The sequence below is a fragment of the Mus musculus genome, chromosome 7 (genome assembly GCF_000001635.26).
Source record: "Mus musculus strain C57BL/6J chromosome 7, GRCm38.p6 C57BL/6J".
Lineage (NCBI taxonomy): Eukaryota > Metazoa > Chordata > Mammalia > Rodentia > Muridae > Mus > Mus musculus.
The window spans coordinates 91,987,765-92,000,407 of record NC_000073.6 but is presented as its reverse complement, the minus strand read 5'-3'; the positions used below and the strand labels follow the sequence as shown (position 1 = coordinate 92,000,407).

The 12,643-nt window shown below is 38.8% G+C and overlaps 1 protein-coding gene across 22 annotated transcripts in view; it reads right to left on the bottom strand.

Moving 5' to 3' along the window:
• Nucleotides 1–12,643, bottom strand: part of Dlg2 (discs large MAGUK scaffold protein 2) — a 1,973,059-nt gene that overhangs the window by 448,839 nt on the left and 1,511,577 nt on the right. For 18 of the 22 annotated variants that reach the window (XM_006507769.4, XM_006507767.4, XM_006507771.4 and 15 more), the window contains one exon: nucleotides 3,087–3,242. The exons of the other annotated variants lie outside the window; for them this stretch is intronic. In XM_006507769.4, the coding sequence (XP_006507832.1) occupies nucleotides 3,087–3,242 (156 nt within the window). The remainder of the gene's footprint in view (nucleotides 1–3,086; nucleotides 3,243–12,643) is intronic. 22 annotated transcript variants of the gene reach the window in all.

Genomic DNA, 12,643 nt, shown 5'->3' with positions numbered 1-12,643 from the left:
AAAAGGTAACACAAAATGCATTTCCATCACTGTAATTTGTTTCCATGTGTAAGTTCAAGAATTCCTGGGATAGTGTGACACATTTGTTATGAACTGAGTAAAGCAAGCTTGAGTGGAACCTGACCTAGAAGTAGGTTACCATTTTGCTTGTCAAAGATCTTATTTCTATGTTTATTTTTTTCTAAAATAAAAGTATATGATCCTTAAATTTTCAGGGAGAGATATTGATGTGTGTGTGTGTGTGTGTGTGTGTGTGTGTGTGTGCGCGCACATGTGTACACACATGCAAGAGCAGATTATAATAAGGGGCCAATTTTTTCTTTCAAGGAGCTTCTCTAACCAAATGCAGTTTAAGCTTGGATCTAAGATGACCAGAAGCTAATTAGGTGAATTGGAAAAAAGCCATTCCATTCAAGTGAGAAGCACGTGGGAAGAGACAGCTAGAGATGGAATGTGTTTTGTGAATAAAATGTGTGCCTGTGTGGATAATGTGGTCAGCAAAAAGAAGAGGGAAATGAGGTGCTCCAGAGGCAGGCAGATGCTAGATCATGCAGAGCCTGACTTTGCATTTTATCCTTAATGCAAAAGGAGAGAGGGATTTGATCTGTTTTATTTTAGCAGATCACTTTAGCCACATTCATGATCAGGTATGAGGCAGACAGTGGATGTGGTGAGAGCAATGAAGAAGTTAGGTGGTACACATAGAGGTGGAGGGTACACAGACTTCTGTTATTTTGGGGATAGAGTCAATAGGGCTTGAAGGTAGACTCGGTGAGGGAGGTGAGGAGTCCAATATCCCAAGTATTATGCTAAGGTATTTGACTTGAGCCACACAGCCAGTGTTGATGCCACTCATTAACCTGGAGATTCAGAAGGAGGGGCAAGTGGGTTTAAATAAAAACTTTTGGTATCAGTATATTGCTGAAAAAACCCTCTAGAATGGGTGCATATATACATATGTGGATAATTTTCATCTAGCAAGATAAAAGAGAAGATGGAGGCAAAATAAAAGAAGGGGAAATGGACAGAATTAGAATGAGCAGAAAATAGAATCTCTAAAGTCCTGGGAAAGGAGGTGTGGTCTGGGGATGGGTACAAATCAAAATTGCTTAGGGCATATGATTTGAAAGGCACATGCCGAACTAACCACAATGCTTTGATTTGCAAAACATAGAAATATTTCCTTGTCTTCAAAAAAAGTGATTATAATGTATAGATAGAAGAGGGTAAGTCTGATGGGTTCATGCCACGGTTAGACCCCGACAGCTCTTTATTGGTAATTTTTTAAAGGAGAGATCAATTAAGATCCCTACTGGAGTGGATAACAGTCAATGTAAGACCCACGTCCATGAGAGAAACAAGAATAATAACAACAAAACAAAAGGAAGCAAAAACACAAAACTTGACAGTGAAGCAGACAAATGAAGATGAGAAAAAGATAAAGATAAACGATGAAGAGATTTTCCAGTGAGCAAAGATGTCTCCAACTGTATGCCCATATTGCTGCAGAGGTACCTGTTCTGCCAGGTCATCTGCCCCTTGGACTTGAACCCCACATCTGTCACTTAGTGGATGATCTGACACAAATCAGGCAATTTCTGAAATCTTTATTTCCTCTCTTAGAAAAGCAAAATCAAATCTATTTCATAATTTGATTCAGAGTTGGAAGACATAATTCATAAGAGGAACATTAGCACAATGCCTGGCTTAAGGAGAGTTCAGTGTCAGAGCTGCCCATGTGTAGCTGCCCATAGGGAAGTGACTGCTACAGTCTAAGTCTTCCTTTCTCCCTCTAGCAGTGAAACCTCAGCATTTTAGCTTCTAAGCTGTATAGGTCACTACACCAATAAATAGATATTTTGGAAATTGTTAAAAAGGTAGAATTTAGTTAACGTTTATAAATCACTCTGAAGTATTTGTAAACTTAAATTAATACAAATACATAAAATTTGTCCAGTGGATGAGACAGTCAAAATTTCTTATTCAGTTCTAGAAATTCTAGCTACAACTAAAAGCTTGTTATTTAATTCTCTGAGGTGACTATTGACTGTTAAGTGGGCTACTTAAAACATGAAAAGATAAAGATATTCTAAAAATGAAGGTCCTTTTAACTCCTTTTCATCTTGAATGTCTCTGAAATCTGTATTCTCTCAGCCCTAACAACATTATGAAGACACTGATTCTGAAAACATAATTAAATAAGCAGCTCCCTGCATAGGAATCTTCCTACTGGCCCCTCCCTCTAGACTGAACTACAAGCTTCTCATAGATCACTAGATTTTATGTTTTCTACCTTGCTTTCTCTGTAATTCTGGCTACAATGGACAACAGGATTTTTATCCTCAAACACATGGCTTAGGATATTTATGTATAGTCGTGTCCAATCTTTAGACTTAGTAGAATTTGCTTACAAAGTTGTTATAAAAAAACTCAGAACATTCTAAGGTCAAATTTAAACTGCATATTGATTGGCAAGGTCACGCTGTGGGAAATCCCTTAACCTTCCTTGACTTTTGTATTTTTACATAAATAGGAATGAATTAAATAAGACAGCATATATAAAAACCTAACAAGTAGCAAAATATAAATTTGTTTGTTTTCACTGTGGTTAGATAGAAGCAATTAATTCTATAGTCTTAAGAAAATAGGTAATTCCTCAGGAAGCCAGTTATATGGTGACTTTAATTTAATATTCTAATTAGCATGTTAAATGATAGTAATAATATGTACATATTTAGGTCATTGAATCTGAGGGATAGTGAACATTGCTTACATATTATTTAAAATACTCAGTGAATGTTCTCTTTCATCCCTCTAATGGAGAAAATGGTGCTGGAACAATATAATTATTTCCTTATTAAACACGTGGAGCTCTACATGATCATGTCCGAGGTGCTTAGTGAGCACAGCAGAAAGAACAAAAAAGCCATGTTCTTAATTTCTCCCATCGTACCATGGAAGCAGAACATCTTTCCACAAGGAAGGTGCTGAGTGCAAGAGAAGTGGGCGGAGACGAATTCCACCCATCCATCCTTGTGGAAACACATGCAACCGGAGAAGATGAAGTGAGGAAGCGCATGCAGTACCTGGTCATGTCAGAGTCAGGGAGCAGGCCTAGGTGGTAGTGGGGGTAGGGAGTTGAGAGAAGGAAGCTTTTGTCACACTCAACAGGGGAATAGTGCCTGGGAGAAGCAGGCTTATCACACAGTTTATTCACAGTGCTGTAAACAGGTTCCGGCGGCCTGGTGACACAAGAGGAAGAAAAAAATGCATAGTTAGCAGACTCAAACACCAATCATGCAGCTGGTATCATTTCACTGTATTTTAAAGTAAAAACCCAACTTCATGACATTTTGTCATTGTGTCCCAGTACAAATCAAATTTTCCACTGCTTATACTTATTACATCATACAGTATTTATAGATTTATTCATGCACGTATTGACTTTATTCCTAACCTCAGCTGAGAATAGATATGGCACCATAAAAGTGTTTAGTGCAAAGTGACCTGTGCAGAGGGTTTCTGGAAGAGCTTCTGATAGGGAAGTTGTTTAAGCTAAGATCTTTATAATTTATCTCCTACTGAATACTTCCATCTGCTAATGAGAGACTCAAAGCAACATGCTGAATGCTATGTCAATAGCTATCTTGGATCATGACGTGACCTAGAGGATACAAGTAAATTATACAGGGAGTTGAGCATATATGATGAGGCTGTAGAGCTGGTAACACCGAGGACATTACAAGAACTCTGGCTTCCTTTCATGGGGGATAAAAGACCATTTTCTAGTTTAAGGTAGTGATACCACTTGTTATATAAATAGGATATGAAATTAAAAAGTATTTTTATAAAATTTAAGACTGTAGCTTTAATACAAAGATATAACTACCTTAGCCTATCATAAGGACTAATAACATTTTGCTATATTTGTAGTCAATTGAACACTATTCTTATGCAGAAAATATAAGGAATGTTATTTTCTTACTGTATAATCTGGAGTTTGTAACTATTCAGAGAACTCATGAGTCTCTGTGTTAAATCATTGCTGGTGTCTGATCTAGACTGCCAGCACAGGATCTTGGAAAAAAATGTAGTTAATGGATATAAAACATTTCTACGATGATGTAACCTCTATATCCTATTTTCCCAGGAGAACTGATTCAATTTTCAGCCTGATGTTGACTCTAAAGACAAAGAAAATGATGTTACCATTTTTTCTAGTTCAGTTTTGCCATATTTAGAGACAAGCAGAACCAAAGCTGACCAATATGTGTCCTAAAAACAGCCTAGCTATATTGTACTCAGCTAAATTAAAGACAAATGATTCATTTTGGGGATACCATAATACATTCAAACCAATGAAAACTGACCTTGACCTTGTACTTTGCTAAGAGCTGAACTCTGTAATCTTTCTTGTAGTTTTGTAATAACTTTATATCGATATAATATTATTATATTATTCAATGAAATAATTCAGTGTTCAGGAAAAGTTGCAATACATTGGGTTTAGAAGGACATGCTCATTTCTTCTTCTGCATATAGTCACCCCTAATGCCCTTTCATAAAGAATTGATTAGCTATCTATGCTTAATCATTTATCACCCAAAGCTTTGTGAGTCCAGAGATAAGTTACTGGTATTGCAGGTTCATTTAATTCTACTCTTTAATGTGACACTTCTTCCTTGTTGATGTGTTAGTTTTATATGATCAGGTGTTAAAGACAAGGCTTCTCTGACTCATGTTTTTTTCTTGATTGTAAGAACACTTGATACCTGTGGACATGAACCAACAAGAAGAAACAAAGACTAATACACAGCCTACTTGACTAAGTCCTCTTACAAGCAAATAGCAAAATCAAAGCGATGGGTGAAAAGGAGGTATATCTTTGAAGCTTTTCAGTCAATTGCTTCATTGCAGTCCTAGAATTCTGCCATGTAGTGTGTAAAATATGTGTCAGTACAATAATAGTAAGTGCTACCCAAGCTACATTCTAAAAGCCGATTCTTTACTGAGAAAAATACATTTTTCCTGGCTCTTTCAAGGAAGCCCTAAGATATTCTGGGTATTTTTAGATCATCATTAAGCCTAAAACTTTTTATATCATCATTAGTTCTTAGTTTATGAAGTGTTATCAGTGAAGAAATGGAGGAGAAGCTTTAAGCACTGAGCATGTAGAGTTTATGCAGCTCCTGAAGAATGAATCCCTTGTGATAGTCTCTGGGCACAGAGTTCCTCCCCAGGCACATAATGCTCCTTGAAAACTATCTATCCCTGAGTTCCAGAGGGTTTAATACTAGAAGCTTAGTCCTTTGTAGCTATGTCCCCTGAGACATCTCTGCAGAGAGAAAAGCAATGCCAATAACTGTCCCTTGGATCTAGTGGCTGGAATACATGTCACCATCACTCCAGTAAAGAAATGCAGGGGAGATACAATTTTCTGCAATCTGAGTCAGCCAGTCACAATGGAAGGTCCTGTTTCTCTTGTTATAAGAACCCAGACTCAGAACATAATGGATATGGAAATCCAACCAAGGTGTTTACTTGCTCTCTTTATTCTGTGGTTATCCTATGGACTAGTGGGAGGGATCATTGGTGATATTAGTGACATCGCTAAGTGAACTTATAAAGAAATCATTTATCCTGCCATGGACTTACCAAAGGCCATAGGAAAATGACTTCTTGGTCTCATCTGCTGAGCCACCAGCATTTATTTGCTCATCTATGGGTTTATAATTGCAGGCTCTTGTAGCATATAATTAACACAATCCTGGCCCTTGATGATCTTTGTCTTTTCTGAACTCCATTAGCACTTGCTGTTTGCTTTACTTCCTTCACATTTTTTTCATCACAAATGCATGCACAATTAGGGCACAACACAGAGGAATGCAGCATCTATGCACTATTTAGAAAAACTGCCCTGCCTGCAACAGCCCCTTTCCCTACTTGACAAAAACTCAACTCAGCCCCTGCACAGCCAATGTGACTTAGACCATTTGACCAGAACTAGGCACCTCCTTCTTGGTATGTTTATGATACGTGTGGTAGGGATCAAAAGAAAGAGAGAAAAAGAAACACAAAACCCATGACTATTTAATTGGATTTTTTCTATGATAACAGGATAGTTATGAATAACAGTAAAGAAAAAGAAATTAGCTGGCAGTATAAGGAAAAGATGCAGATATACATAGTTATTGTAGAGGTGTCTTCTAGTGATAGAGAACCTAAATATTGCTGTCCAATGTCTGCAGGTTCACAGTCTAGGATAATTCTAGAATAACAATGTAGGTTCATCCCACAAGACAGCTTGAGAGGAGGATGTAGGCTATTGAACTTCCCTGATGGCTCCCTTATGACATTTGTTGTATAATGAAAATCAACTACAAACTTCTTGCCCTATCCCCTTGACAGAGCTTAGGTCACGTCTCTTGCTTGCAATTAAGAGAAAAATAAAACAGACACTTTCCGTTACTGCAAGTGGATTATGCTGCTCAGGAAAACTGCCAAAACCTGACTCCACAAAACCTCACAGAACCTTAGGCCACTACCAAATCAATCCTGCCCTTCAAATTTTGATATTTGGTTCATAATTGGTGCTTTTGTATTATTTTTATTTTAAAATATTGTATGAAAGTGTTATTAGTGGTGAGTATTATTGGTGTCCCTTTAAAATTTGCACCTGCTGTGAATATCTAGTGCCAAGTCCCAGTTCCCCACAGTAAATGTTGATAAAAATGATGGGCATTTACACAACAAATACTGCTCAGCTATTAAAAACAAGGACATTATAATTTCTGCAGGCAAATGAATAGAACTAGAAAATGTCATCCTGAGTGAGGTAACCTAGACCCAGAAGGACATACCTTACATGGTATGCACTCACTTATAAGTGTATACTAACCATAAAATGTAGGATAACCATGCTAGCCACAATCTACAGATTCGAAAGGGGAGGTAAAATAGACATTGGGGGTTGATGGAGGAAGGGAACTGGGTAAGAGAGGAGACAGCAAGGGGCACCGGGTGGTGGTAGTGGGGATTTGGTGTAGGGAGAGCAGGGGAGAGAAGGGGTCATCTCTAGCACATTCCAGAGACCTGGGACAGGTTGTACTTCCAGGAGTCTAGGGGAGTAAGTCTAGCTGAGATTCCTAACAGTGGGGATATGGAAACTAAATTGGACACCTACAGTCAGACGGTCCATTAGAAGGATAAGGCCAGCAACCCACCCACAAAACCTTTGACCCAAAATATGTCCTACCTATAAGACATCCATTGACAAAGATGGAGTAGACACCGAGGAAATGGTCAACAAATGACTGGCCCAATTTGAGACCCATCCCATGGGCAAGAACCAATCCTTGACAGTATTAATGATACTATGTTATGCTTGCAGATAGGATCCTGGCATGACTCTCCTCTAAGAGGCTCTATCCAGCAAATGATGTAAACATATGCAGAGACCCATTGTCAAACTTTGGAGGGAACTCATGGAGTCTTGTGGATGAGTTAGGGAAAGGATTGAGGGATCAGAAGGAAGTAGGGACTCTACAGATAGACCAACAGAGTCAATTAATCTGGACCCATGGGGGCTCCCATAGACTGAATCACCAACCAGGAAGTAAGTATGGGCTGGACAAAGGTCCCCTGCTCATATGTGTAGCTTGGTCAGATGTGGGTTCCCTAACAACAGGAGCAGGGGTTGTCCCTGACTCTGTTGCCTACCTATTTATCCTGTTCCCCTGAGTGGCCTTGTCTGATCTCAGTGGGAGATTCTTTGGCTCTTTTTCTCTCTAGTGGTTAACCCCTAGAAGCCTAGGATCAAATCTCATTTATCTTTGCCATCCCCCTTGTTTCACTAGATATCGTGATGCATTGAGATGGCACTATTACAGAAAATGACATCACAGCAATCTATACTTTTTTCTTGAGCCCAAACTACAAAAGAAGAGTACAGTAGTATAGTAGGATCTATTGGGGCCTGTGTTACTTTGCCTTTCAGCATGGACATCTATTTAAGAGCATGGATGTCTATTTAATACACCTAAATGGCTAAAATGGCAAAGCATCATATTCTCTGTCATCCTGTGGTGGCCATCTATGGCTGCCCAGATGGAACTTTCTCCATATTACTTGTATTAAAAAGATATAAGACCATCTGGATCAGTGATGACATCTGGGTCACCCAGGGCTTCAATGAGTAAGCATCTGGCACATCATTTGACAGAGTATTGTGGCTATGGTTTCTAAGCTCAAAAGAACACTGTATAATTCTTGTCACAAATAATGCACCATTAGTAGTCAAGTATTCATAAGAGTAAGTATAATAGCTCAGGGCTAATACAGCTTCAGGGTAGAGTTTATAAAACCTCTGAAAGTAGTTAGGGGGTAAAGAGAATGTTGGATTTGTTCATCTATAAATGCAATGACCTTTCATGATCATCAATAATAATGAGACTGCTTTCTCTTATTCCAAATGTTTAGCATTTGAGGAACATTTTATAATAGGTATGATATGGTGAGTTCTGGTGGACCTAGATGACCGGCACCTTAAGTTCACGTTCTAAAACTCCTCATGAGGCTCTTGGCATTGATGCCTCTTTCTCATTTTTATCTTCCTAATATATTACCTCCCCACGTAGAGAACTATGCTGGTACCAGCTGGCAAGGATATAAACTAAACTTCTCAGGGGGTGATTGGATAGGCTGCAGAAAGGTGAAGACAATGAGTGAGCTCTGTAGGATTTTAGTTCTTTTAAATTCTATCTTGTTGATCTCAGAGGTCTCCTTGGAGTTTCAGCACTCTCATCTAGAGTACAGGAGCGTTGCAAGAATGGCATACGGCTGAGAAAAATAGGGAGTGTGTCCATGAAACACTTAGCTTAGCCCAGGGTGCTTATTGTGGAATCCCCAAATGGCCACCATTATTATCTTGTTTCTCTTCCAAACTTCAATCCCCCAGGAATGAACAGCTTCGCAGCGCATTGCCCTCTGAATGTGAATGCATGGCAAGAAAGTCTTCATCCACTTAACCTAAACTAGGTATTTTACACAGTTGTACTTTATGTACTTTGAGTTTTCTACAAGGATAAGACAAAGCAGTGACTGTGGTAGCTCTCATTAACAAAAGTTCCTTTACAATGGTCCTTCTGAAGGCTCACTTCCATTCCTCCTGTTGGAATGGTAACTCAGAATCTGTCTGAGGCCTGGAGCCTTCTGATCATGTCCTCTAAACCTATTAGTTATTTTCTTTGCCTCTAGCAAGAAATGAGGGCCAACTCTACATCATCATGTGTGCCTGAATCTTATAAAATTTTTTTCTGGTAGGTTCACAGCTGTGGTGTCATTTCAGACTATTGGGGCATAACTAATTTGTTATTAATAATAGTCTTTGCACCATGATCTGCAAACATTTTTTAAAATAGAAAATGGGATTGGTTTAGCATGTTCCCTTTATCACTAGCACTCTCAGTTATATTTTAATATGTTTAGGTTTCAATAAAACAGGTCTTTTAAGGCAGTTGGGATCAACATGGGTCATGAGTATTTAACTGAGCGAGTTGACAATCAGTGATCCTGACAAAGGAGAAGAGTCGCTGTACTTTTATACTAGACTAGCACATTGAGGAACAGGGTGATTTGGGGGTATTTTGAAAGATATGAAAGTAAATATTATCTGAGACACAATTGTGAAACTATGGACAGACCAAGGCATCTGAGACTCAGATTTGGGTTTTCATTATGTCCTATATTAAGTGCTTAAACGCTTAGACTCATAAAATTATTCTAAATATTTTCTTCACTTTTTTCTTTTAATTGCATTTTAAAGGTAAATCTACAAAATAATAATTTAATAACTACATAGAATTCTTGTCTAAAGAAGTCCAATAAAACACAAGCTATTTAACTATACAGAAACTCAAAGCCAGAGCTTCTATGAGATTGGTAATTTGGATTCTATGTGCATGAGATACAGTATCTATGTTTCTGTCTGCCTTGCCTTCCAGCATGCTTCCTCCAGCCTGAGCAGCATGGAGAGCCTTAAAGTTGCCAAGTTACTTTAGACATCTTTGGCCCCAAACTGAAATGCCTTTATCTTGCTGCTAATTGTTTTCTAGACTCATTCAGATATGATATCTGTGAAAAAGCCTTTCTAACACCACCCTACTAGACAAGGTTAATATATGGCCACTGACAGACTCATACTTGACTGTAGTGGTTTGCAGGGATGGCACCTCCTGTGATTACTAAAGACACAGCAGGTAGTACCTCTATATCCATTGTGTCTAGCCTACACAGGGAGGAGGACATTAGCAAATGTTTGTTGAATAAACAAACCAGATGAGGGCATCTGATGGAGGGTTGGAAATTCAAAAACAATAATAGAATAAAGCATACCAAAGACAAATATGAAAAAAAGATAAAAAAATACCTCAAATAATTAAGCACTAAGTTGGGAAAGACACTGCTCAGATAAAATCATTAGTATTTTAAAGGTGTTCCTACTATTAAATGAGAAAAAATAGCAATCAATAACAACCAGGCAAAGCTTACTAGCATCTAATTACAAAAGAAAAGGTAGAAATAGTAAATAGGTATACACATATATATGCTTGTCCCCAGTGGGAATGAAGTTAATGCAAATTAAATCGAGTTCCCCTTTCTATGTCTTAATAACAAAGGATCTCTGAGCTAACACATAATCACTTAACTGTGGTATCGGTGAGACAGACTCATAGTGTTGGTGCTATGGGGTGTGAAACCTCTTATAAGTTTTCCAGAAAGCAATTTAGCAGTATATTTCAGAAGCTTTAGCCATAATCCTGTCTTTTGTTTCAGACATGCTACCTATAGCCGACTGTCTTAAAAAGAAAATCTAAAAATGTGCACAAAGGTTTTTATGGAGAGAAAACCGTCTTGTTTGTTATCAGAGCAAAACAGAATAAGAAAATAAAATATTTGACCAGGCCATAAAGGCATGCAGTATAAGATATATACCCACAAGATGGGTTATAATAGTCATTGAAGTTGATGTTCACCCAAGGCTTAGTGATTTAGGAACTCTATTGCATTACATCAAATACTGCACAAAGTTGTCCATGGGGCTGGGGACAGTGGGTGATGTAAGTATTACCTCCCTGTGTTTGAGAAGTCTGAAGCAAGGATGTGAAAGTAACCAAGGTGGTAGTGGGGGAGCAGAGAATCTGGTATAGATTGAGGTGGGGTGATAGGACTTTCATTAAGCAGTAATAGCAAGAAAAGGTTGAAGTTGAGTCTAAAAAACCAGCCTCACTTAGAAGTTCAGGGATCCATCCCATAATCAGCCTCCAAACGCTGACACCATTGCATCACTAGCAAGATTTTGCTGAAAGGACCCTGATATAGCTGTCTCTTGTGAAACTATGCCGGCGCCTAGCAAACACAGAAGTGGATGCTCACAGTCAACTATTGGATGGATCACAGGGCCCCCAATGGAGGAGCTAGAGAAAGTACCCAAGGAGCTAAAGGGATCTGCAATCCTATAGGTGGAACAACAATATGAACTAACCAGTACCCTGGAGCTCTTGTCTCTAGGTGCATATGTATCAAAAGATGGCCTAGTAGGCCATCACTGGAGAGGCCCATTGGTCATGCAAACTTTATATGCCCCAGCACAGGGCAACGCCAGGGCCAAAAAGTGGGAGTGGGTGGGTAGGGGAGTGTTGGGGGGGAGCGTATGGGGGACTTTTGGGATAGCATTGGAAATGTAAATGAGGAAAATACCTAATAAAAATATTAAAAAAGAGAAAAAAAGTTTGCATAGGAGATGAAGTTACAAGATGCTGCTTGTCCTGCTTACAATTCTAGCAGCCATATTGCCGGGAAGTCATGGAGGTTAGGATTCTTTCAGTTGGGTATAATTTAAATAATGCAGCCACTACACTGTTTACTTAAATATTTATTCCTCGGTTCCACATATTTATCAGAGACTTCCTCTGAGCATAGCAGCAGAGAATGAGAAACACTAGGTCTAGAGTAGTAAATAAGGCCGAGTGCTTCTGCTCGTGGAGCAACATTTGGAAGGGAAGCTCATTGTAAGAGCAGTTATCCACGTCACTTCAGAGGATACTCTCCAGGGGACCCTCAAGGAGCTGGAGTCAGTCAAGAGAGTGAGACCTAAGGAGCTGGATGGTTATTTTTGGCTTTTTCTGTAGAAATCCTAACTTTGTTGTTTGGTTTTGTTTTTGGTTTGGTTTGGTTTGAGACGGGTTCTTGCTATATAGACCAAGCTTGCTTTGAACTCACTATGTAGCACAGGGTTGCTTCTGACAGGCAATTGTCCTGCCCTAGTCTCAAATACTGGGATTACAGGCATGAACCAATCATCTAACATAACACCTTTCTCTTTATGTTTCTTCTTTGTTTTCACTTGTTCTCAGCCTCACTGGCAACTACCTTTCGTATAAAAACAAAGAAACACAATAACATCAAAGAAAACGGACCCAAAGTCTAATTATCTAGATATAAGACTCACCACTTACAAGAGTTGGGGTCCTGAGCTGAACAAACTGTTCACCCACATGGCTCAGTTTCCTTGCCCATGAAACTGAATAGTACGTTTCTCTAATAGCATCTACCACAGTGAAAATGACCATCACACGTGTTGATA